The sequence below is a fragment of the Anas platyrhynchos genome, chromosome 1, assembly GCF_047663525.1.
Source record: "Anas platyrhynchos isolate ZD024472 breed Pekin duck chromosome 1, IASCAAS_PekinDuck_T2T, whole genome shotgun sequence".
Lineage (NCBI taxonomy): Eukaryota > Metazoa > Chordata > Aves > Anseriformes > Anatidae > Anas > Anas platyrhynchos.
Genome location: NC_092587.1, coordinates 83,938,294 through 83,964,811, shown reverse-complemented (window position 1 = coordinate 83,964,811; position 26,518 = coordinate 83,938,294). Strand labels below are relative to the sequence as shown.

General features: G+C 43.5%; 1 protein-coding gene across 2 annotated transcripts; it reads left to right on the top strand.

Annotated features, from left to right (window-relative positions):
- Window positions 1–83: 83 nt before the first annotated feature.
- On the top strand, window positions 84–26,006 carry ATP6V1A (ATPase H+ transporting V1 subunit A). 2 transcript variants are annotated; one of them, XM_038181052.2, is made up of 15 exons: window positions 84–209; window positions 10,107–10,201; window positions 11,901–12,029; window positions 13,188–13,402; window positions 14,145–14,282; window positions 14,421–14,572; window positions 15,444–15,606; window positions 16,701–16,809; window positions 17,624–17,746; window positions 17,836–17,950; window positions 18,739–18,802; window positions 19,556–19,759; window positions 21,437–21,531; window positions 22,164–22,335; window positions 23,751–26,006. In XM_038181052.2, the coding sequence occupies exons 2-15, from the start codon at window positions 10,120–10,122 to the stop codon at window positions 23,841–23,843; spliced, it is 1,854 nt and encodes a 617-aa protein (XP_038036980.1). In that variant the 5' UTR covers window positions 84–209; window positions 10,107–10,119; the 3' UTR covers window positions 23,844–26,006. The 2 variants fall into 2 exon arrangements, with proteins under 2 accessions (XP_038036980.1, XP_027305495.2); XM_027449694.3 differs by lacking the exon at window positions 84–209 and adding an exon at window positions 6,852–7,019.
- The last annotated feature ends 512 nt before the right edge of the window (window positions 26,007–26,518 follow it).

Sequence of the window (26,518 nt, the reverse complement as noted above, 5' to 3'; positions counted from 1 at the left end):
AGGGGGGAGGGAGGGGGGGGGGGAAGGAGAGGAGCGCGCTTGGCGCCGCGCGCGCGTGCGGGGGGTCACGTGGCTTGGGCGGGAGGGGGGGGGGGGGGGGGTGAGGGGAGGGAGGGGAGGGTGGTGAGGCGGCGGCGCATGCGCACACGGGGCCGCCGTCAGCTGAGCTGAGCCGGGCCGCGGCCGCTGCAGGGAGCGGGGCGCCGCAGGTGAGGATCGCGCCCCCCCCTCCCCTTTTCATCTCCTTCACCCTCCTCTCTCACCACCTCCCCACGCTAATCCGCTCCCCTCGCCTCCGTTATGTGTGTGGGGGTCTCCTGTCAGGGCTCCCAACGGCCGCCAACGGTCGCCAACGGCCGCCGGTGCCCGCCGCCGCCGCCATGATGGCCCGGCCCGGCCCGCTCTGTGGGGCTCCAGCACCGGGGGGGCTCCCCCGCTGTGTCCTGAGGGTGCTGTGGTACCGCGGTGCTGCTTGCCAGGGCCTGCCGGCGGTGGTTTGCTTGAAAACGCCGCTGGTGAGGCCGGGGCGGTTTGTGTTCCTGGAGTTAGGGGTGGAAGCTGAGCCCTCCTGAGGTGATCTGCACGTAAAATTCGTTTAAAGGTAAGGTTTAAGGTGAAGGGGCTTTGTTCCGGGTGCTCACGTCGCTAGCTGTGACCCTCCGGTATGTGACATGTATGTATCAGGATCTATCCATCCAAAGCAATTTCTTCTACATTTTATTCACTTCTCCTACAACAAATTACAGCATTCATACTCCAGCGGGGAATAAAAGCAGTTTGGTGATAATTTTATTCATTGTAATGCAATGCTTCAGCGGAGCACACCAGCCATTTGATCCCTCGCAGTGTTTAAAATGCTAATACGACTTGGTGAAGTGGAGAGGGAAAAGGAGGAAAACCTGCCAACAGCAAGCTGAAGCTGGTTCATGGGCCTGCCCACTTGTAGCACCTCAGTGAGCATGTGCCTAGTGTAGGTTGGTATCGCTGAGTGAAAGTTCGAACAACTATAGGCAGATCTTTACTATATTGTGTAAATTGCTGAATTTGTACTGACTTTGGCACTCTGCAGGCCTGCAGCAGATGAAGGTTTAGCTTCTCTACACAGTACTTTTAAAGGTGTTTTATTATTTGTTAGTAATTTTGTCACGTTTTATTATTTTCTAACTAAGAATATGTGACTTGAAGTTAGTGTCTACAGGTCTTTGAATACCCCAGAAATCTTGCAGATTATTTTTACTGTGCTTTCCAGGTTATTAGGTCAGGTCTTCTTGAAAACTGTTTTATTATTGTATGGCAGAAACAGCTAGCGTCAATTCCATAATCAGGAGACAAAGCATGGCATTAATGTCAAACAACCAGAAGCATCAGTGTGGTAGGGTGGAGAAGGAGAAACTAAGACAAGGCTGGAAAATGTCAGCTGACATCAGCTGACTCTTCAAAGGGGGGTTGAAGTCTTGTGTTGCAATAGTAACACAAGATCTCAGTTTCCTGAAAATGCATCCTTCCATTTTCCCAATCAAGAGCTATTTTCTATTTTAAAGTTCATCCAGGAGCGATTAGTACTACTTCCTTAATTCTCATACCATCTTAGCATAAGTTTAACTTTTATTTTGATCTAAGTATATGTAAACTGCTTTATAACTCAATATAAACTTGCTGGATGAAGTCTGTAGGCTTCAGTGTGCTTCAGTCTTTTGTTTCCCTAGTATAAACTTGGAACATTTATCTTCCAGATGCACACGGGTACTACCATTACTTGTGGTCATCTGAAACAGCTGTAGACCAGCAGATTACTGGAGGATTCCCCTGGAGATGCATTTAGATGCACCTTGGTCCTCCTTTTGTGTTTTGATATCACAATACTGTCTCTTCAAGTTCCGAAGCCCTCCAAACTCCTAGTAGTGTTTTTCCCTCATGCTTGCTTGTGCTGAAGCTATGTTCCTAATTAGACATCCCCAGCCTTTTAAAACAAGTGAAAGCATTACAGGAGAACTTGGTACATCTATTTGGTTACTTTGGTGTTGACCAAAAAATGTTGCATGCTGTTGCTGGCCAATAATAGCGCCCTTATTTTATTTTATCATTTTTTTTTTAACTAAAGTGCATGGAAACATATTAGCACTTAGGCAGAAGTTACCACAGTGAACTGAAACTGATTTTCTTTCCCCAATACTTGTATCATTTTTTACAAAAAGTATTTTTTTTTTGATTTGGAAATATTGAGGTATTGTTGAGCAATGGTATCCACATGATTGTTTCGAATGGAACACAATCAAGGAAAACAGGTGATTGGAACAACTGGGATATCATGCTTGTTCACTCTTACTCACTGTCCTCAGGCATGTGACTTCTTCAGCCTTCCAGCTGGATGGAGAGAAATGGGGATCTGCTCCAGCACAGGAAGCTGAATGAATCAACCCTTTCTGTCTGTACAGAGGCTAAGCTCCTTCTTCAGTAGGTGATTACCTACAGATCCATCATGCAAAACTGCCTTAGGTTGGATCTTCTGGATGTCAGCACTGGATCTTGGCCTTGTTCTGAAAAAGGGCTTTTTGTGTGCGTATTGTCATCATAGTCCCTTCCACCTTTGAAAGTGGAAGACTGAGCTTATACTAAACACCTGGATTTGGTTGTATCTCGCAGCAATAAGTTCTACAATGTATATCTGTAATTTTTGTCCTGGCTAGCTTATCTCATCTCTGCATGCATTTATTTCGCCTGCTTCTGTCAGGTTCTCCTAAACACCTCCCACTCAGAACAACTGACCTTTTGCTGCCAGCTTTTTAGACTTCTGTATGTAATTTACCTGCTATCTAATAGCATCATTTCTGTACTAAAATTATATTCTTATTCTGAAACTGGTTAGATATACATGGATAAATCCCGAAAATCATAGCCTAGCAGGCTTTATTCCTATCACTTAACCAAATAGCAGATGAAAATCCCTCTTAGCTTCTGAATTTATTTCCTAGGTCATCACTTTGGTTACTGCGCTGAGCTTTTCTGACAGAAAATTTCAGTGCTCACTCCAGAAATAGTTTGTCTGACAGTGATCTAATGCATGTGTGGTAGCTGTTGACAGCTCTTCTGTCATTGTTCACATCATTTTGGATAGTCCATTGTGGCTGTTCTAGGATGTTGTAATCAAGGAGTACTAAAACTAATATGAGAAGCTGCAGTCATGACCATGTGTCTATAGCACTGGGCCGTTTGCATTAGCATTTGCTTTTTTGCATTCCTGAGCAGGATAATGTTGAAGACGGTTGCTGCATCAATTAACAACAGAGATTTTTCCTGCTAGACCGTTAAACGAGCTGAAACCCGTGCTGAAAGTTGACCTGTTGCAGATGCAAGCTCCTAAGGGACAGTGGTGCTCCAAGAGGGTGCCTCTGTTACGTGAAATTAAATCTTTAGTGGGACAAACGTTTGGTCCTTCTCATTATTACATCATTATTTCATTTCTTACTGTAATAGAAAGTTTTAAAAGCAGCTCTTCAGAAAAACTAATATGGTATTTTTTGGCTAAATGCAAAGAGCATTGATAAGGACTTCCTAAAAGTCAGTTTTGCTTAATGAATTTCTTCTAGATCCATGAAATGTTGAGGGGTTTGTTATTGTGACAAATTTGTGTCACCTAGTAGATATTCAGCCAACTGCCACCATATGTAGTTTACGTTGGAGGGGCTCTGGCTGTTCTGAAGAATCTGTAAATACTTCAGGTAATTGAACATAAAATCTCCAAATGTGGTTTAACTTGCTTTAAAACATAAAGGTGAAGTTTTCCATTACAGGGAAAGTCAACCTCAACCTCAATTTAATTTCCTTTTTATGGGAGTCCCATGCCAGTGTGTACATTTGTGATTCCAACCAGGTGTTTCATTATACCAAAGTGCTGGAAAAGAGTGCTTCTATCTCCAAGGTGTATTAGATCTTTTTTTAAAGGCTTTCATGCAAAATCATTCTTGATTCAGCCCTTTAAGCTAGCTGCTTTGTCCAATACATCACATAATAAAATGAAGATTCCTTAATATCCCTCTGAGTAATACTTCAAGTAACAAGGCCAAATGCACCTAAAAGCTGAGTGACTGTTTTATTTTATGAAAACAAGGGTGGATACTTCAGCTTTGCAGTAAGGTTAGTGAGGTTAATGAAAATACTGCTCGTCTAGGGGAAATGACAGAGTGTTGCACAAAACAGATGGCTGCAGAACTTCTCAGCCCTAGCAGTCAGAAAATGGGATCAGGATGAGAAACAGTGGTCACTGTAGGACACAGAAATGAATATTGCATTGGTATTCTCTGTTACAGCTTGGATCTCTGCTGTGTTAGATCTTTATTCTGTGTGAAAGCGTATCAAGCCAAAGAAGGGGCAGGAGGCATTACAGTCTGAAAGGAATGTAAAATTTTTCACAGTTGGAAGCTACTAAACTAATGTAATGGCTCAGAAATCAGAGGAAGCTCATCCATTTTGACCTCTAAAGCTCTTCTGGAGAAGCCTTCTGGGCTGAGAGGAAAGAACCCCTGTAGAAAAATATATTGTGGAACGCTGGGTGGCTTTTAAGCAGTCAGGTGGTGAAGATTTACTCACACCAAGTGGCTTCTCTGGAAACGGGAATATTTTAATCGACAAAACTGGGATCTTTACTGATTCTAAGTACCGTGTGACCGCTGCGTTTGAAGTCAGAAGGCTGGTTATCTGCTGAGCTGAGCAAATCCCCGGTGGGTCAAAGCAGTTATGCAGTGAATGAGTTGCAGGTCATTCCATAGCTCTAAGTGAGCGTTATTTACACAAATCCCTGACCTACCAAGAGCAGAGACAACCTCAGTGTGCCCTGCGGCAAGCGGAACTGGCTGAATATTTAAATGGGAGGTTTGTCTGTATTGTTGAATTTAGGAAACAACGATACCTCTAGTTCTGGGCTTAGGGCATGAAGGTTGGTACAGTCAGTGCCTCAGTGCTGTGATGTTCATTATGAAGAGAAAACTAAGGCATGTTACAGGAGGTAAATCCTGCATGATTTTCGTATGTTGCATAACGAAGTTGGAAGGTAGTTGTTGGCACACCAGAAGGCTGTGCTGCCATTCAGAGGGGCATAAACAGCCTAGAAAAAATGGGCTGGCGGGAGTCTGATGCTGTTCAACGAAGGCAAATGGCAAGCCTTGCACATGGGGGAAAAAGGGCCACAGAGATTGGTTGAGGGTTTGGAGCATCTCTCTTAAGAGATTTTAGGCTGAGAATTTAGGTTTGAGAAGAGAAAGCTCGGAGAACCTGACCACAAAGTGCATAAATTCATAATGAGAGGGCACAAGGGAGATGGAGCCAGACTCTTCTCAGTCAGTACCTGTTGAAAGAATAAGAAGCAGTGGGCACAAAGTGAAATTCACAGGGTTCCCTTTAAACATCAGAAAAAGCTTTTTGTTTGTTTCTTTACTGCGAGGGTGATTGAACACCATGCAGAGAGTTTGTGGAGTCTCCATGCTTGGAGGTCACCAGAACCCAGCTGGACGATCTGCAGAGGCGCTCTCCAACCTCAGAAATTCTGTTATTCGGTGCCTGAGAAACCTGGAATCGTTTTCCTTGCTGTATTATGGTAAAATTGCAACTGTGTAGTGTGAAGGAGCGTTTGTCCTCCGTTCCCAGTGACCTGTGTCAGAGCTCTGGCCATGCTGTTCCTTCCGGGAAAATCTCCCGGACTGTAGGTGCAGAAATGCTGCCGAACTTCTGCATTTGTCTAGTATCTCCGGCACTGTTCTTTTTAATACTTCCTCTTAAAAATATCATCTGTTCAAAGGGGAAGTATAAAGTGTCCAACTTCCAGCAAATCCACGTCAATGATTGCCATATTTATGGGACCCCTGCAACACATCTTTGTGCGTCTGGATAGTGGGATTTGTGTCCTCTACCTGTTTCTTTGGAAAACTTTATTTGGCTGGGTTTTACTGCGTCTGCCTGTTAGGCTTTCCTGGATATTGAATGTATGGGCTTGTATTTTAACTACGTTTTCCTACCCAAGAAGTCAAAACACATTGCTCTGTTTCAGATGCAGTAAAATCCGTGACCTTACTTCAGATTTACTCCAGCAGAATGAATCCAAGCGCTGTTGACTTGCTAACATGATGTTGCTGCCTCTGAACTGCAAGTCTTGCGCTATTTAATACCGCTTTGCTTGGCGTATTTGAGCATTTGTGCCAACATGACATGTTGCTTACCCTCGAACCTGCGAAGATGATCTCGCAAACTTGTGATGGTTGCAGGGAGCTCTTGGGATCACATGTTTTTTGGGGAGAGACCCCCCAGCTTCTCGTCCTTTATACAATACACAGGACAGTGTCAGTGCCTGCTGATCTTCGGCACCATGTGCACGTGGCTGTCGCTTGGTGCGGAGCATCAGTTGGTGTAGCTGAGGCGTTGGCTATCATGCAGCTGCATCCACGCTTCTGCCGACTAGGGGGAGGGCTTTTATGTTAGCGGTAAGCCCCACAAGATTATTTTGCCAGGAATCAATACCTGTGCTAAATCCTCCAGCAATTAGCATTGCGGTGCTGTCAGCGCCTCCCTGGGCACTCTGTCGTTAAACACTCGTGCTGTTAAGCTGGTGGGGAGCCGAGCGCACCGGCACGGATCTGTTACACCGGAGGCAGAAAGCAGGCAGCTCTCTCTCTCCCTTTCTCCAGGATTTTTCTGCATCCCTTGGAGCCTGCTGCTGAATTATTTGGGCTCAGTCCTGGGCACGAAGGAGGGCACAGATGGGAATTCGGCCGGGCTTTAGGTAGCCGCGTTTGCTACTGCGGCATTCCTCAGCGCTGGTGGGAGAGAGACTGATGACTCATCAAGTCAGGTGGCTGTGCCTCTGCTGTGTGTCAGAAATTTCGTTCCCCTCTGCAGCAGGCTTTCTCATCCCTGTGTACAGGGGCACCAGAAGGACAATTTTTTTTCCCAAGCGGTGATGCTTAGCTGCTGAATTCTTGCGCTGCTTCATTCGCGGGGGTCTGCGTTCCTCTGTATTTCTGCAAAATAAGGTAGGACTCAGTGTTTACCTGAAATACTCACGGATTTTCTTCCTTGCTATAAGGAGGCTCCTTCTAAAAATCTCACCAGAGTCTTAATTTTGAAGAGATCTTTGTGGTTAGGCAGATCGTTGTGCAAACTGATCAAATGTTTGAGGCAGAACCAAGGAATGGTAACAGAAAACAGCACTGGGAGCAGGATACTTTCATTGCAGGGGGTTTCCGCGTAGCCAAATTACTATGCTGGAGAAAAATCAAGATAGAAAATCAGGTTTGCTGGCCATTTCTTCTTTAATGGCGACTAAAGTGTTACTTTAAAGCACCCTTCAGTCTGAGATGTTACTGCAGCATGTAATATTTTGATTTGTGGCACTGTGATGCAGAATACGACCATGTTAGATCTTAAAGCATGTTTCAAATTAATAGTGGAACAGTTTAAGAGAAGGAAGGTTACTAATTTATAAGTTGTGGAGGATACAAGATGCATTTTTGTTATGATATGGGGGTTAAAATTAATACCCTGTGTAGGTGTGCTAGTAGAGTTTGCTGGAGTGAGCTGCATATCCTGTGCTGGCGAGAGGCCTCTGGAAGGCTGTAAGAATCAGCAGGTTTCCAAAATGGCTTGCTGCTCTGGCTTTGGGGGTCAGTACGTGCTGTCTGCCCACACGTGAAGCGATGCTCAGCAAATTCTGGCACGCTTGAGAGAAGTCGTGTTATCAAGGCAGACATGTAACGGCGCAGGCAGATAACATTTCTGCCCTCTGAGACGTTTCCATCCAAAATAAACATCTAAGGCTGATACGCAACAATGAGAAAGCAGTGCAGAGACAAATAACATTTTTTTCTTAATCTGCACTCAAGGTTAAAAGATGTGTAGCCCCTTAAAGAAGGGGTCAGCAAAGGTGAGGAAGAATTCACTGCTTCTTTTACGCTTGGAGCAGGAGTGGATCCTTGTGTTTCGAAGCAGTCAGTACAGCTGCCAAAGGTCAGGACAGGGGCAGGGTTCACTGGCGTGTCCATAGGTGATCCTTCCCTGGTAGTTGGCTCGGACGGTAAGTGGGGAAGGCTGTAGGAAGAGCAGCCACAAGAGAGGCTGATGTTGGCTGTGAAGATGTTGCCTTTTGACTGTGGAATGACAGTTTTGAGGTGGCTCTTTGCCTCCCTGAAAAATAAACACTTGCTTCAAGCAGCAGCTTCAGGTTTTGACTTGGATACAAAAAGTTAATTTAAATTGAAGCTGGCCAGTATTCTTCCCACCTTTTCTTACCTTGGTAATTTGAGTCTTTGCTAGGGGACCACGTACTGTCCAGTCACCAAAGAGCACCACTGATTCACTTAGGAAAAAATGGTTTAACCCTTTCTTCGTTGTGCTCCTCTAGAAGGTTTGGTAGTTGGACTCGAGAGGTTGTTTTGTGTGGTTTGTTAAAGTGAGCATTTTGGGTGGGTTTTATAAGACCGGCTGCATTTTTTTTTTTCAGTACAAACAGTAATTGTGCTCGAGTTTTGCAACATTTTAATTGTCAGAAGCAATGAAAAAGAGGAAACGATCGTGTTGGTCCAATTAGAACCAGCTCTTACCAGTTGCTCAGGGGCTGCAGACTGCTTTGTGAGGCCCTCCCTCTGCCACTTGTCAGAGGGGAATTCTGAAAAATAAGCAGTGAAATTCAAGTCATCTTCAGGGCCTAAACGATAGGCAGCTTAAAGGCTAAATTGCCATTTTAGCGAGTAGGGGGATCTCACAGATGCCTCACTTAGAGAAGCTTTGAGCTCTGACTTACCAGTTCCACTCCAGGCTGGTAGTGACTGAGTCACGATCAACTGTTGGGGTGGCTGCTGGGAGAGGAACCCCTGGTAGCCGTGTTACACAACCCACTCCAGTGAGAAACGCAGCCTGGAAGAAGCTGCTCATCAGGACAAATAGGCAGAGGATCTGTAATGTAGTGTTAAAGAGATGGAAAATAATCATAAGATTTAAGGATGGCAAATATCAGCTACCGCCGGGTCAGGTCGAGCTTCTCGGGGGGACTGTGAGTGTGCACAGATGCAGCACAAGGCTCGCAGCGCTGGGTAGGCCCTGGTGATGAGCAGAGCATGTCGTGTGTTGGGGCTACCACTCTGCAGCTTCCACCAGCACTGTAAAAGTGTCAGTAAGGTAGAAGTGGGCAGACATTTGCCTTGCTGTGCTTGAACACCGCTCCGTTTCCAAGGTAACACAAAGCATGATAAGGGCTGACAAAGCAAAACCCTGAACTGCTCTTATCGGCGCCAGAAGCAGGACAGCCCAACTGCCAATTACAGGACAGACAGGCAGGGATCCGTGAGGTCTGCTTCTAACGAGCTTTTCCTTGTTTCACTTCTCTAGGCAGCAAATGGCAAGTCTATTGTTTAACTGTTGTGCAGTGGGTTTTTTTGGCCATTATTCGGCACAGTTCTTCTCTAATGCTCCACAGGTTTCACCAAGTGCAAAGGCTGCCTCAAACCTTTTGCTGACTGTGAGGGATGTGGAGCAGACTTTCACGTTTGAGTGCTGGTGCTTGTCATTTTATTTATTTTTTGCTCTGAACACTCTGATTCAGCAATCTGAGATAGCAAAAATGGAATTTCCATAACTAATATTTGAAGTCTTGCTTTTTAAAGAACCGTGGTGGTAAAGCAGCCCCAGAACATTCTGCATACAGCATCAGAATCATGGACTCAGAATTGTGGAAAACTCTGGGTTTTGAAGGAGGATAGATGAGATGTGGATGGCAGAAGAGGTTCTTCCCTGTTTAAATATCTTGTTCTTTGGCTTGAAAGAAGACCAGCAGTTTTAGGGTATTTTTGGAGTGTGTCTCTTCTGTGGAGCATATTGGGGAGTGATGTTTCACCGTGTGTGTCTGCAATAGTGGAAGCTAGTTCTTGTTTGCTTAAACGAGTTACTTTTTAACGTTCTGTTGCTTTAAAATCAGAGCAGGTAAGGTGCTTCGGGCTGTATGAGTTCAGAATTATTCAGTGTTTCCTCTAAATGGAAACAAAGAGTGCAGAGGGGAGGGAGAGGAGGAACTTCCTGCATATGCTTCTGTTCTGAAATTATTTTTTTCTCTTTTTCGTTCTGAACAGTTAAATAGACAAAATGGACTTCTCCAAGCTACCCAAAATCCGTGATGAGGACAGAGAGGCATTTGTTGGCTATGTCCATGGAGTCTCAGGACCTGGTAGGTATTTTGTAAGCAAAATCATAGCTTCTGTTTCATCTAGTTTGTTATTAATCGAGAAGTATTATTACTTGTTAACTTGGAAGAAGTATCATAAAGTTCTGGGTGGGATTTTTTTTTTCCTTTTTAAGAAGGATCGCTGCCTTTTACTCTGATAAAAAATAAAGATATATATTAACAAGGTTTTAAGGCTAATTAGTTTTTGAAAGATATAATGACCAGTAAACAGTCTTAGGACTAATATTTAAAAAAAAAAAAAAGCACTTGTTCAGGAAACTGCATGAAGCTTCTCTATAAATGTATGTGATGCTTAGTCTGTTCTCACTGAATCACAGAATCATAAAGGCTGGCAAAGCCCTCCAAGATCATCTGGTCCAACCATCCCCCTACCACCAATGTCACCACTAAACCATGTCCCTAAGCACCATGTCCAACCTTTCCTTGAACACTCCCAGGGATGGTGACTCCACCACCTCCCTGGGCAACCCATTCCAATCCCTGACTGCTCTTTCTGAGACAAAATGTCTCCAAATTTCCGATCCAAACCTCTCCTGGTGCAACTTGGGGCCATTCCCTCTGGTCCTATCACTAGTTACCTGTGAGAAACAGCCGACCCCAGCTCCCCACAGCTTCCTTTCAGGTAGTTACAGAGAGCAATAAGGTGTCCCCTGAGCCTCCTTTTCTCCAGACTAAACAACCCGAGATTCCTCAACTGCTCCTTATAGGACTTGTGCTCCAGACCCAATCCCATTTGACCCTCTGCACTCTGTAACACTCAATTCTCTGCTGTTGTCAGGCTGCCCTGTGTTACTGCACAGTGTGTGCTGCAGATGTCAGGGAGGGTGGCAATACGTGGTGGTATTACAGCTGGGAGAAGGATGACTGCTCCTCCTGTTTTATCCCCCTAAATGGTTTATTTGGGTTCTGCTATTAACAGCTTTTGAATTACATGCAAACTCTACTGTCTTTTCCTCTTCTTCAAGAGATGAGGGAAAGAGATGAAGGAAAGGATAGTAATGTGAGCACAGAAGAAGAGCATGTATTTTTGGTAGTGGAGCTGCTTTGAGAAACTTCCATGGCTTGTATCTACCTAAAGAAAAACGCCCGTTCCTTAACTGCAAATGGGATACGATATAAGACATGATAAATTTTGTCCTAAAACCCTCTGTAGTAAAAGCAACACCCTGTGTAGTAGTCCGTGTACAACCTGCTAAAATGTAAGTCAACATGGTAGAAAGCTGCAGGCCCAAACTTTGTTGTAAAGTAGACTTCATCTGTAGGAGGTTAACTAAATACCTTGAAATACACATCCCTTTTCTACAAAATGAAGTATCGAAATAGAGAAGTCACTATTGAATATGATGCCTGCAAAGTCCAGTGCACCTCCAAAACCCTTAACGTTCACCATCTGTCAGGATATGCCAGAGGATTTGTCTGCATACTATGCTCTGATAGTATTGTCTTATGAATATAAAGGAACAGTGTAAAATGTGGAAAGAAGGCTTTTTTTTTTTTTTATAGGCTTTTAAACTAAAAATATCAGGAATTGTGGCAGCCAAATTATCCCTTTGTTAAATCAAAAATGTGCTTCTGATTTGGGTGAATACCAGGCGTGTGCTCTCCAATTCTTACTGACTCCTGATGAGCAAATTTGCTGAACTACAGGAAAAACATTCACGTGTGTGTCTGTCTTCTGCAGTGGTCACCGCTTGCAACATGGCAGGAGCTGCCATGTATGAGCTGGTACGAGTAGGCCACAGCGAACTGGTGGGGGAAATCATCCGACTGGAAGGTGATTTGGCAACTGTCCAGGTGTATGAAGAAACATGTATCCTTTTCTGGCCTGTTCAGAACATCGTGGTAGTTATGGTAAAGGTGATGATCAAAGCTGGCTGGGACCAGCGCTTGGTACTTGCAATGCCAGCAGGCAGCAGCATCTGTTCTGCCACATCTTCTGTAAATTCTGACACTTTTGAGGTAAATCTTACCTTGTTTGGCTGTGTGACAAAGAAATTCCTGTTATTTTACGTAGAAACCAAGTAATATATATTTAAGTTCACGTGAATTCAGGTATTACAGCTCCTTGCTAACAAAGTTGTTTGACAGATGTCGACCACGATTGGCAAAACTACCAAGCAGTAGTATTTGTCATCGTTTTTTTCTTTGCTTTTGAAAATTCTGCTTGTATTGCACTTCAGAAGGAAATGCAGAGTGGGCAGGATTTCTTCTGGACAGACTATTCTGACAGATGTGATAAATTCTTCTTTTTGCTTCTGTATTGTGCTTGTGGAGTCTGTGTCCAGCCAAGGCACAGCCTGTATTCTGAAATCTAGCCTTAAAGTGGATTTCCTGTTGCAAGTGTAAAAAAGAACATAAGAGCAGTTCTTTAAACTTGAAGCCAGACTTTTTTTTCTCAGTCTTTTAAACTTAAGAGTTGGCTCTGCCTGTGTGTAAAGGCCAGAAAAAAGCCTGCGCTGACTCCCAAAGCTTTGTTTTGGAGAGTTGGGTGGTAAACTGGTTACTAGATTGTGTCTGTACCTAATAATTTGTGATTTTAGTTGGCTCATCGTTGCAATATTTAGTAGCCTTCCATCAATACACTGAACAAGTCCAATGTCTAAGTATTTCTTACTCTTAGATCTCTCATGAGAAGATAATGAAGGCTTTCTGAGCTCAACTTGCATTTAATCTCTCAAGTCTTACATAGGCTTTTGGGGGTTTCTCTTGTGTTCCGATAGGCCCTTTTGCATCTTTGGAGCTCAGGTGGTGCATAGACTGGACAGCTCAACATTAGAGATGAGGAAAATGCTAATCTAAGACAAATGCTCTTTAAAATTAGGCGACATGCTTCTCAAATGATGATACATATCATATTAACAAAAATATTGTATTAAGGTTAGAAAGATGACAAGAGTATGATGATGTGAGCGTGATGCCTTCTTCCCTGTCCTTTGTCTGGATGAACTTTTCCTCAGCCAATCTTCAGCTGGTGTCTCTGTAGGAGATCCGGTACTGCGTACTGGCAAACCCCTCTCGGTGGAACTGGGACCTGGCATTATGGGAGCTATTTTTGATGGTATCCAGAGGCCTCTGTCAGACATCAGCACTCTGACCAAAAGTATCTATATCCCTAGAGGTGTCAATGTGTCCGCTTTGAGCCGAGATGTCAAATGGGACTTCACACCTTCTAGAAATTTGCGGGTAGGTTCTGGTAAGCCTTTCGTCCTCTCGTGCTCCTCTCCTCTTGGAGTATAGAGCCACAGCAGAGTGTGAAGGCTGTCACTGCTGGTAACCGTGGTTACAATGAGTTAAGTTCATGAAAAGGGGTGCGAGGAGGTGTTAGGGATATATGAGAGTGAGGACTAGACAAGGATCATGAAAACTTACTCTGTGTGACTTACTGGGTGTTGTTGCTGCATATGGAAAACTTTCAAAGCTTTAATTTACTTGCAGCACTATAAAGAGCCTAGTGGAATTGCACTAAACACTAGCAGGTGCTACCTCTGCAAAAAGAATAACAACAGCACGCAGTGAAGGTAGCCTTAGAAGTGGAAAATATCATAGCTTTAGCCCTTGGCATATGCTTTTTTTTTTAATTATTATTATTTTTTATTCCAGTCCTTTAGGTTAGCATATGTTGTCCTTTCTCTCCTTAGCACATTAGGCTGAGAGGTATAGAAGGAGCAAGGAGAATTCCTTGCACCAGTCAGTAATTGCTTTACTCTAAGCCTTGAAATGCTTCTGAACACACGTAGTATTGCTAGCAATGTGATGTTGGAGCAATGAGGTATGTAAATGGGCTGCTGTGCTGTAACAAAGCATTTACAAAAGAAGTAATCACGGTACTAGACTTAATAGCTATGGTTATGTGATTCTTTGTCAGCATTTTTTTTTTTTAAACTGGAGTTCTCACTTATGACTAATAGACTTGTTCTGATTTCAGGTCGGCAGCCACATCACGGGTGGAGATATTTATGGCATAGTGAATGAAAATTCCCTTATCAAGCACAAAATCATGCTGCCCCCACGGAACAGGGGTACAGTTACATACATTGCTCCACCAGGAAACTATGACACTTCTGTAAGTCTCCCAAGCAGCGGTTACCAGGATATTCCATGTCTCTTTCATAGGGTTGATGTACCCTTCCTGTTCTGTATGAAGTTCTATATGAAGTGTGCAACCGTTTGCTTACTTCAGATGTCTGGTGCTCTTTGTTAGGATGTTGTCTTAGAGCTGGAGTTTGAAGGTGTGAAGGAGAAGTTCACTATGGTCCAGGTTTGGCCTGTACGTCAAGTCCGTCCTGTTACTGAAAAGTTACCAGCGAATCATCCTTTGCTAACTGGCCAACGGGTGCTGGATGCCCTCTTCCCGTAAGTATTACCCTTAATTTTGTAGTATGGAACCTCTTTTAGGGGAGAGGGTGAGGGTGGTGTTAATTTATTAAGGGCAAACAGACCCCAAGCCCTCACTTTGTATTTGAGCATAAATTAAAAAAAAAAAAAAAAAAAAAAAAAAAAAAACACAAAGAAAACAAAAAGAAGAAAAAAAATATAGCTACACCTAGTTGATAATATTGATTGATAATATATCTGCCAGGAGAACCTACTAGTGGAAAAAGGTTAAAAGGAAGTTTGACAAGATAGTTCTTGTGCATTAATCCAGCAAAGAACTGACAAGTCTAAATGTAATCCTGCCAAATCTACAGAAAGACTATAGCTTTCAAGCTTGGATATCTCCATTTGAGCACATGAGTAGGATCTGTTTCCATGGTCTTGAGGGTGTGCATTTCTAGAATCACTACTTATGAAAACTATCACGCAGAATTGTAACTCAAAATGCCCTTTTAAATGGCTAACTTCCAAAGCACTGAATTTGGTAATTTTTGGTCCTAAATATTTTGCTTCTTATTCTTATAATGCGCACTTAAGTGCAGTTGAGACTCTTTTCTTGATGTTTGCATTCCATCAGTGCTTCCAGCTGTGAAAACAACCATGTTTCAAGCCTGAAAGCAGAGCTGTTGTACCAGCATAACTCACATAATTCAAGGGCAGTAGAAGGAAAGGGTAGTTTATTCCCTCAGTCTTCTGGTTTGGTGAAATACCTCTGTGCTTCTCACCTAGAACACTGAATGTTACTCCTGTTGTTCTGCTTTTAATTACACAGCTTTATTGGAATTATTATGAGATGGGAGAGAGTTGTTCTTGAGTTCTTTGCAAATCAGAGTCCCTTTTCTTTTCTCAGGTGTGTACAAGGGGGCACAACAGCGATTCCCGGGGCGTTCGGCTGTGGGAAGACTGTGATTTCCCAGTCTCTCTCAAAGTACTCCAACAGTGATGTCATCATTTATGTAGGCTGTGGAGAACGAGGAAATGAAATGTCTGAAGTGCTGAGAGATTTCCCTGAGGTTAGTACGGAGAATTCATGGAGAGTAAACCATTTTGGAAAGACTTGCTATTATACTATATTGTTACTGAGTACAATTTCTTATTGGCATAGTGGCTTGAAAAGATCTTCCTGGCTGTTAGTTCTGACTGTAGTAGCAGAAATTACTTTTGGCTCATTCAGGAATGACTTCAGTGGCCCCTCAAGAAACATCTGGGCTAGTATTTAAATGTGCTTTTTAACTTGTTTAAAATAAAGCCAACATGAATGCCTGGGTGTAATTTATAAAGATATTACTTTTTATTGGCGTTCTCTCTAACTTTTCTAGCTTTAGCACATGTAGCAAATGCAGCATTTGGGTTTAAAGGATGCAGTAGAAAATACCTAGTTAAAAAAAAAAAAAAAAAAAGATGCAACAGGTTCCGTCCTGCCTGTTAGATACTTGTGGATTAGTTGTGGCACAGCCTTCTGTAAAATAAGGGAAGGAGCAGATAGTCTGAACTGTTAGGTTGAAACTCCACTGTTAGAAATAAGGGGTAGAAGTTTTGCTTGTGTCGATTGCAAGATGAGGATTGCAAGCTGGAGAGCAGCCATGAAAAAGGTAGATCCTGGGATATTTTTAAGAGTTCTACCTGAATGTCAGGATGTGCATTCTATTGTTCACATGCGTGTGAGACTTCATCTGAGAGATGTATGTGGGTTTATGTCAAGTTGTCAAAAATGATCTCAGATTGGTATGGGTAGGAGAAAAAACGCTCTGTTTCTTCATGGACTTAGGAGAGGTGAGTAAGATATTTGGCTCTTCTGGCCTAGTAAAGTGAGGCTTAAAGAACATAATGTACTACCTGACGCAGTGAATCTGTCATCACTCATTTGTGGTAAGAAGTGGGTTTAATAGGGATTGCCACTTGCAGAAGGTGAAATGAGGCTGAGGTGTGTACGTTAGGGCTAAGCTGTGTGCAATCTGGATGGTGAAACCGTGTAGCATCCTGAAATCTTGTATTTGGTCACCGCTTTTGTTAGACTGGCTGTGAGGACAGTGTCCTGATATAAGGTGAGAACTACAGTTTAAATAATTAGCTGAAGTAATCGTTTTGTCTTGTTTTCCCCTTTTAGTTAACTATGGAAGTTGATGGCAAGGTGGAAAGCATCATGAAGAGAACAGCTCTGGTTGCAAATACCTCCAACATGCCTGTGGCTGCCAGAGAGGCCTCTATCTACACTGGTGAGATTTACAGCAGGCTGGAAAAGGCTCTGTGCGTAGAGCAAGCCATCATGTTCTAATATTTTCAGTTCCTGAGATGGTTGGTACCATGAAACATGCTTAATTACAGAAATCAACCCTTTCAAGCCTTGTCTTTCTAGTGTCACAATTGAATTTGACTTGCTTGTATATAACTATGGTTTCCACACATTAATTCTTGCTTATAAGTTGAACTTACCACACCAGGTCTCATTTAGATTTGCCCCATGTATTAATTATGTAAGTTTACATTCTCCATGAATAGCTTCGAGTAGCTTTTTACTGACAAGTACAGCTACTCAGTGGGCAGGAATAGTGCTCTCTGAGTCGTCTGCTTTCCTTTGCAGCCTCTTAGAATTGTGGTTTGTGGATTTTGTTTTATTTTTTTTATATATTTTTTTAATGAAAAGTTGTCAGATAAAACATTTTTCTGACACTTGTGTTCCAGTAGCTTAGAAAGGAAGGAGACATTTTACAGTAAGAAGAGGCTTTGTTCATGGTTTCAGTGAGGCAAAGAACACTGTCAATGATATTGCCCTGTCTCCTTCAAGAAATGCACAGAAATATAAGATAGGCCAAAGTGGTTTTTATGCAAAAACGGGGAGAGTGAAATGAAATAAATAAATAAAAAAAAAAGGCAGCATGGACATGTGGGAAGAAAGAGTAACTTTCAGTCTCTGTTGACATCAGAACGTGAACTTAAATTATTTATCTTGTTTGCCTCGTAGTGGCAACACATGAGGGTAGAATTCCTTTCTGAACTGTATCCTGCAGCATGCTGTTGTCTTTGTTGTAGGAATCACCCTGTCTGAGTATTTCCGAGACATGGGCTACCATGTCAGCATGATGGCAGACTCTACTTCCCGATGGGCTGAGGCCCTCAGAGAAATTTCGGGACGACTGGCTGAAATGCCAGCTGGTGAGTAGTCCTTTCCTCGGTCCGGTCTTGTAAACGCATTCTTTAAACTCAGAGCCTTTGACTCGATTCCCGTGTGTTGATACTTGCAGACAGCGGTTACCCAGCCTACCTTGGTGCCCGTCTAGCCTCTTTCTATGAGCGAGCTGGCAGAGTGAAGTGTCTGGGAAATCCCGAAAGGGAAGGCAGCGTCAGCATTGTTGGAGCGTGAGTGTTGCATTTCTTTGCTTTGCACTGGCTGCAGTTCTTCCCGTATATCTTCAAAAGTCAAAGTGCCTTCAGAGAAGAAGGCCTCGTTGCTCTGTCCAGCTGCAGAGCTACAGATCTGTAAATAGATGCTTAATCTCTGTTCACCCTTAAATAATGCTAAAATGTGCATAGGGGCAGAAAGAATGAGTGTGGAGGGTAGTTCTGTGAGGTGTGGAGTCACAGTCGCAGCAGTCAGAGGCAGCAGCTCCAGGAAGAGTGTCATTAGCACTGGCACTGCAAGGGATGTCAAACCATGGAAAAGGGAAGGGAAGGTTTTTACCTGTTTGGGAAGGCACGTCAAGCCCAAATGAAATTGAATTGGTTATAGTATAAATCAATATGTGATATTTACCTGAAATAATTTCAAAAGGAGGTATTTTCTGTAAAATAATCTTTTCACTGTGTCTCAAGCTGCCCTATCGGCACGCCTATTGAATCTGTTCCTGTTGAGATGGGTTTGGTAATCCAAGCTGGGGTTACTACCTGAAGCTAAAGCGACTAAAATCATACTTTGATATCACCAATCAGTTACTGAAATAACTGTAATCCATGGTATGCTTGCTATCATCCCTGTGTAGATGCACTGCCACTATCATGCAGCAGAAGCTTGCGATCTGTTATTTATGTGAAACGGTGTTAACCTTTCTTGTTTCTGTAATCACTGACCTGTGTAGTCATATGTTTGGCACTTCAGCTTAAACCGTGACAGTGATTCTGACTATTTCTCCTTCTGTCTTCCCGCTCAGTGTCTCTCCCCCAGGTGGCGACTTCTCAGATCCTGTCACATCAGCTACGTTGGGCATTGTGCAGGTACGTCCCTCAAGCTGCAGCTCTTTTGCCCATGCTGTCAGACTCAAAATGGTTTTGCTTCAGTACCTTTGTGCCAGTGGCGGTGCGAGAGCTTTGATTCGATACAGGCAGCTTTGTAGGGTGCTTTGGAAAATGTTCTAACAGTGTAAGAGGTGACTTTATGAGACGGTCTCTGAACTGATGTGTTTGAGAAGCCTTTGGAAGAGGGAGAAGAGGTGGCAAATCCTGCCAACACTGCTCAGGAATATCCACCTGCCTCCTGACTGCAGCCCTTCGAGCTGCATTTGAAGCACGGCCACTCATGGCTAGGATGGAAAGTGAAGCACTTTTAGTAGGTACATCAAAATCAGGAAAAAATCCTCACAGCAGTTGACTGGGAGAAGAATATCTTGCAACTGATTGCCCATCCCTGTTTTGGGAAAAGGAGCAAAGTTAAATAGAGCTCTGCTTAACTAGACTCCACTAGTGACATTGTTACTGCTTATTCTGCCATTAGGAGGAGTCTCAAGCTAAATTCAGCTTAAACAACTTCTTCATTTTTTGAGATACGTGTTTGAAAGTCACTGCTATAGTTAAATTAGCATAAAGCAGGTTTTCTTTTTCTTTCTCAGGCTTCTTTCTGATAGCCTTTGCTGTGTTGTTTGCTCAGACTTGCTTGTTGTGTTGTGTTTTTGTGTGTGTTTTCATTTTGCTTTCAGTTATTTTGTTTTGCTTTCAGTTTGAAAAACTAGGGGATCTTTCTGGTTCTGGCAGGTTTTCTGGGGCCTGGATAAGAAGCTGGCACAACGCAAACACTTCCCCTCTGTCAACTGGCTGATCAGTTACAGCAAATACACGCGCGCTCTGGATGAGTACTACGACAAGCATTTTACAGAGTTTGTCCCTCTCAGGACAAAGGCGAAAGAGATCCTACAAGAAGAGGAAGACCTTGCAGAGATTGTGCAGCTTGTGGGGAAGGTGAGTAGCCAGCTGTGAGGGAATAGGGGGTCTGTGAGCTGTCCTCCACTTCCTTACTGCAAGCACGGGCTTTTGACCATATCCTAGACCAAACTTGATGGATACTGCATCATGGAAAAAAGGCAAATGTTTGCTGGGAGATGCCAGGCTCTCCTGCATTTAACCATGCTTCTGTGAAACTTTCTTGTATGTTATTTGACTTCTAATGACACACTTTTTTTTTTTTTGGATTTGATAAATCTTGGCTTGAGGCTACTTTTCTCATGTAAATTAGATTGCAGGGCATCTAATGGGGGAGTTCAGAAACTTCGCTCCAGTGTTCAAGTCCTGCTGAAGTGCCCTGTGTTGCAAACTGCGATAGCACTCTGTTGGAAGTAGACCTCGTAAGAGAGGTGATGCAGACGGATCTTTATTTTTAGTAGCCTGGAAAGTTACAATTTCTCAGAAACCATGTTCCCAGCAGCAGAAGAGAGGTGCTGGTATTTACAAGTTGGTACACAGAAACAGAAGTGGTCTGCTTGTTCTAAAACTGGCGGTTATCTAGTTGCTGTATGGAGACCTGTGATGTGACACATGGCTCCATTTTACAGGCATCCTTTAATTTCCTTCCTTCATTTCAGTGTTTTTGGATGGAGTGCTGAACTTGGACAGCAAAATTTCCCCGGAGAGCTCTCAAAAGGGACCAAGTGAAAACTGTTTTAGCTTAGCACTGTACATATGATAATTGACAGGTACCCAGCACGTATTTGAGAGTAATTTAATTCCATGGTACATAGGCAAGCTGTGCTGATTTACAAGGTACAGCTAATGCTACCCGTAACACGTTGCAACTACTGTTGTTCGAAGAAAGTTTGGTCCTGATGCTAGCCCTGTTCACTGATGTTCTAGCCCAGCTAAGAGGAGGCCTTTCACCAGATTTTGCCTAGCAGAGCTCTCTTCTTTAGATATGCCTTGGAAGGAAAGGAAATACCCTCTTAGGGCCTTCTGCAGTTTCTTTCTTACAAAAATAGGTTCTAAAAGAGTACTTTACAGAACAGGATAGAATGAGTTCTTGTCAAGGAAGTGATACTGAGCCTGGTGGTTGTAACTGCGGGTTGTGTTCCCACCACAGAAGCACTCAGACTGGTAGAGAAGCGTGAGTGCCCTGTGGTGCCAGTAATAACTCTGCAGCAGGGTTGTGTCTGCCCTGCACAGTATGACATACTGTTGGCATCAACATCTTTATTTTTCTTGACTGCCACAAAGGGAAAGCCCACGGTTAGCTGTGGAGGCTCCTATCAAATCCTTAATATTACTTATTGACTTAAAATGCTGAGATCTTGCTTTTCTTCCATGGATATCAGAATTTTAGGGAAGGGTGAATGGTTTTACTTCTTTATGAAGGAAGGTAATGTTTCAATGTATCTCTTAACTAACAGGATAGATTTAGATTAGATATCAGGAAGAATGTTTCCCTATGAGGGTGGTGAGGCTCTAGAACAGGTTGCCCAGAGACATTGTGCGTGTCCCATCCCTGTAGGTGTCCAAGATCAGGTTGGATTTGGCTTGGTCTAGTGGAAGTCCGTGCTTGTTGCAGGTGGTTAAAACTAGATGGTCTTTAAGGTCCCTTCCAGCCCAAACTATTCTGTGATTTCAGTGGAGCCGAGTACCAAACTAACAGCGGGCCTTTCTTTCTAGGCTTCTTTGGCAGAAACAGACAAGATTACCTTGGAGGTTGCCAAGCTGATAAAAGATGACTTCTTGCAACAGAATGGTTATACGCCTTATGACAGGTGAGGTCTGAATCTGTAGCTCTCTTGTTAATCACTAGAAATTTAGACATGTTCTATAACGGTGTGTGCCTTTGGGTTATGTTGCTAAGGCAAGGAATGCTTGTATGGGACAGGGGTGCACAGGAAGCACCTTGATGTACTGTATAAATAATAATGGGGAACCTTCTGTGGCAGTCACCTATCCATTAAAAAAAGAAACTTTCTGTGTGTTGAGCCTCTGGATTGTTCTTATCATAAAAATACTCCCATTCCTGTGAGCAAAGAAACTTGTGGAACTGTCAGGCTCTCCCAGGCTTCTTGCAGAAAGCCTAATCCCATAATGGACCAAACAGGAAGAAGGACTGAATGTGAGAGTTGTACAGTGATGGTTACTGATCTCCTGCTTTGTTCAGTGTTTGGGTGTTTTGGAAACCTCACTTCAGGGTGATTGCCTTTGCCTCTAATAGGTCCCACATTTTTGATTAGGTGAATCGTAGGCTCACTATCTCCTTTGACAGCATGTATCAGAAACCTGTAGAATAGAGCAGACTGTTATCTCAGGTGAGAATTCAGCATTGTTGTGAAGGCAGGAGCAAAGGCTGGTCCTGTTAGTTGTTCCAAGATGCCTGACGAATCTTCTTCTGTTCCATCAGATTCTGCCCTTTCTATAAAACCGTGGGAATGCTCTCCAATATGATTGCATTTTATGACATGGCACGCCGTGCTGTAGAAACCACAGCCCAGAGTGACAACAAGATCACGTGGTCCATCATCCGAGAGAACATGAGTGAAATCCTCTACAGACTTACCTCCATGAAATTCAAGGTATGTTTGTTTGTAGGTCTACACACTGGAGTATCCTCTGAGTAACTTCAGTACCCATCTTGTTAGAGTGCAGCTTTCCTACTCCTCTCTTAAAACTCACGCAGAGCTTGCTGGTCATAACATTTACTGCTAGGACAGTAACCTATGGCACTGTCTGATGTTGAAGTAGCTAAGCAATATTCTCTAAAAAACGTGAGGCTTATTTTAAAACTCTTATAAGCCAGTATCACAAATCTTTCAAGAAATAATGCCATGAGATAAGATTATGTTTAAAGTTGAGCATTCTTGTGTGCCAGTGTTCTATTCCTGCAGGGTACCGGCTTGTTTCTGCAACAAGCAGATCCTTGGTATAGATTCTGAAAACATCAAGAATGAAACAAGACACACTTGGGTGTGTGAGCTTGCTTGAGAGCTGATTATGTGGAAATAGGGGAAGTAATACCTTCATTTACAAACCCTGGCCACTAGAAGACATCTGGCATGCAGCATAGCAGGGGATAGGCATGGCTGAAAAATAGAATCTGTAGAATTAAAACGTTGTGTAGAGGTGGCCCTCTAACACAGTAATAGTTATGAAAGAAAAGTGTTTCCTGAGCAACTAAAAAGGCATATGAACTTAAATGTCCTGCTGTCTGTGCACTTTGGAGTGATAGGTAATGCAATCCGTACTTGTAAACACAGAGCACTCACCAAGAGCTGCATTGACCTAGAGGAACATAATGCTGAGAGGAGAATGGTGAATGCATTTAACAGATTTCATAGCTTGACCGCTGTTGCTTCTTTCAGGGAAGGCCTTGGAGCCTCAGAACAAGGCTGATTGTTACAGTATTTGCCCTTGCCTTTCCTGAAAGGTATTTTGAGGAAAATGCAGCTGTTCAAAGATGTCCTTGAGCTTGTTAGGATTTCACAAGGCTATTTAAATTAACTGATCAACATCTGAGTGATGGCAAAGTAACTCTTGCATTTACAGGGAATGCACCCCCAAAAATACAGCAGAGCATTTCTCTGAGTCACAAGAACCTTACTCCATTTGCTCTCGGGACAGGAGCTGGTAGGAATTACTGCAGCTCTTGGATCACACAGGACTAAAAAAGATGCTAAGCGTTACTGGATCCTCTCCAAATCAGTTGCTTTTCAGTAGGTAAAGTAAGCACTGCTCATGCAAATAATTCTCTGTTCAGCATCCATTCTGCCCGCTCGCTGAATGTGGGAAGTGGATGAGATTTAAATCCTGGGGCTGTTGCTGAGAAAAAGGGCAGACAGAAAGCAGACACGGAGCTATAACTGCCTGCTCTGTAGTTAGCAGGTGTTAATGCTGAGGTCAGGACATGATAGCACTGGCAAAAAAGCAGGGTTGTCTCGAGTACTGGAGGCTTTTCAAGACTGATCTGTTCATCCGCCGTGGTGTTTTCCAGGACCCTGTCAAAGATGGTGAAGCAAAAATCAAGGCAGACTACGCTCAGCTGTTTGAGGATATGCAGAATGCGTTCCGCAGTCTGGAAGACTAGACTCGGCCTCTGTGACCACTCCGTTTTGTCCTCCAAATTCCTCATCTCAACTCCTCTGCTTCCCTACCTTACAAGAATGATGCAACAGTACTTGAGTTGATAAATAGCCCCGTTTCCCTGTTCATCCTCAGTGTCTTTACAAAACATTCCTCTTAGTTTGTGTTCGGCATTGCTTTGTGTGTCTGAAATGGTGAGTGACGTGCGAATGGGCCCGGCTGAGTGAAGAAACGCTGTTGTACACTTCTAGGGCGGGAAAAACATCCCCTTGCCCTCTCCCAGCTCTCTTGGTAAGCCGTCTCTCACCTTGGGACCCAACCAAGTGAGCTGCACTGGCAGAGGAGGTGTAATCTTAATGCAGTCGTGTGGTACGGTCTGAGCTGGCAGTGGTAAGGGCATTTAGGTCTAGCACTTTGCTAAGTGACTATCATGAAACTCCCTATTCTTGAGCAGAATTTTTGACCATACTGTGATGACCAAAGTTCTTCACTACCCTGGCCTTTCTGCAACCTCCAACCGAGCCTGTCGGTATCGAATTGTGGTAGTTGTGGCTCTCTCCAAGAAAGGACCGACTAGAAGATGAGCATGTACAAGTAGCCAGTATGCTTTTGTACACTGGAGAAACAGAGTTTTATTTTCCTACCTAATACAGATGGGACTGTTGGACTGAGCATCAGCTAAAGTCAAAGCCATAGCTGCTCGGTTTCCAGCAGATTTTCACCTTTTGCATCCCACTCACCCCATAAAAATTCACAACACTCAGCTGCTTTAGTTTGTGAAGCGTGGCACTGCTGCTTCGTCCTACAGGCCGTAACGGGCTGTGGCGATTCCACGCGTGGACCAGGAACGCAGTCCTTCCTAGGTGGTGCTCTCTACCAACACTTGCCTCCAGTGCAGTGTCCGGGTCGCTTTTAGGCAAAGCAAAGCATGTGCTTAACCTTCCCGCCCCACCTCTGCCTCCTTGGCCTGTTTGGCAGTGGCACAGGTCCTCGGTTTGTGCGTAAAAATATGCCGTAATGTAAAGCTGCTGGGGCTAGGGGGGGAGGAGGAGGAAGGGCAACAGTACAGAGTGGATTTACTTCTGCCTTCTTGATTATGATGCAAGAGAAACTGGTGACTTCTGCACCATGCTCTGGAAGCACAGTCAGTCAAGCAGCTGAAACTGCTGTGTCTTGGGCTGGCTTATTGGCAAAACTAGATTTGAGGTGAGGAGTGAGCATAGCACAGCCTTGCTGACAAACTTCAAGTGCCAGCACTGCGAGCGTTGCTGCAGAGAGAGAAAAAGATGCTGTCATCCTCTCCAGTCTTTGGGCTTTTTGGGTCAGACAGCATCTACCGCTTCTTTGTCGTGCAGCACTGCGCCTGGCTGGCATCTGCCGACTTGGTATGGTCACGAAACAGTAACTTGTGGCTGACGCTGGCAGTGGCCTGGTTGTTTAAGCATTCATTCCGCACTGAAGTGTTCTTCCACCAGCTGCCAGCTTTGAATAGTAGTGGTGCAAAGGGATCTTGGCGCTAAGGACCAAACGCTGCCACTCCCATTACGGTATCAGCTCGCCGTTTGCCATGGAAAGCCCAGCCAAAACCTAAATGGATTTCCTATTTTTGGTTCTCCCAAAAGAAACTACTACTACAGCTGATACTCTGGTAGTGAATGGTTAGGTTTACAGTTCACAAAACTTTCAGTGAATGCTGCTTATTTTAACGATGAGCATGTGTGAATGAATAGTCACCACTCAAGCTCTTGCTGGATTCCTCGTTGTTCATACCCTTCAGCACTGTACTATGTAGCATTTCATGCTAGAAAACAGATGTTCTTATCTCTTTAAATAGAGGATGTTATAAACTTTACAGAAGATGTCTAAGATAATGCAGTTCTAATATTTATTGTGCTGTACCTGGCCCTGACGTGTGACCAGTTCAAACAGTTTCATATATATTTTTGTCTTTTTTTTTTTGTTTTGTGTCTCAGTTTTCAGTGTTGAGATTCTGATGTTCACTGTGTACTACAAGTCTTCCCTCCACAGAGGTGGGAGGAACAAAAAGATGGGCAGAACCCAGCCACCTACTTTATCTTGTATATTTCATAATGTATGTTGCTGGAAATTGTGTAAAAAAAGATTAAAAAATTGTTGAAGTCAATGAGAATAAAATGAATTTAATGTAGCTTTAGCTGTCCTGTTTTCTGCTGTCCAACCAAAGCTGTGCCACGGTAGTGCAGCATACTCTAAGCAAAGCTTACAACTTCCTTAAAATCTTACTTTTATCATTTTGAGGTCTCTTTAAACTTGGAACAAACAACTTAGCAGGGACACTTTACCTCAGTTCCCCCACTCCACTACAGTTTACATAATCTCCTCAGACATTATCAGGAAAATGTCATATTGCAGTGTAGGGGCTTTACTGTAACAGAAGCATCACTGTAATCTTGCTGTGACACGTGCTAATGAAGCACCTGGTAATGGTGCCGAGGTTAAGGCACTTCACTAAGCCTTGAAGTATCTCCCTGCCTTGTACATCATGTTGCAGAATACTCCTCTTAAAATCTGAGATGCCCATTTCAGGTAAATTGTTCTGAACTCCTGTATCAGAGTAGTAACACGACTGTCCACACCCTTAAACTAATATGGTAACATTCTTTCTATATAAGGGTTTGAAACTTCCGTAAATAGTATGTT

Bases quoted from the DNA above. Each gene is read 5' to 3' on its own strand.
- ATP6V1A (XM_038181052.2), top strand. From the start codon at position 10,120: ATGGACTTCTCCAAGCTACCCAAAATCCGTGATGAGGACAGAGAGGCA. The intron at 14,283-14,420 runs GTAAGTCTCCCA...GCTCTTTGTTAG, and splicing joins CAGGAAACTATGACACTTCT to GATGTTGTCTTAGAGCTGGA. The intron at 15,607-16,700 runs GTTAGTACGGAG...TTCCCCTTTTAG, and splicing joins TGCTGAGAGATTTCCCTGAG to TTAACTATGGAAGTTGATGG.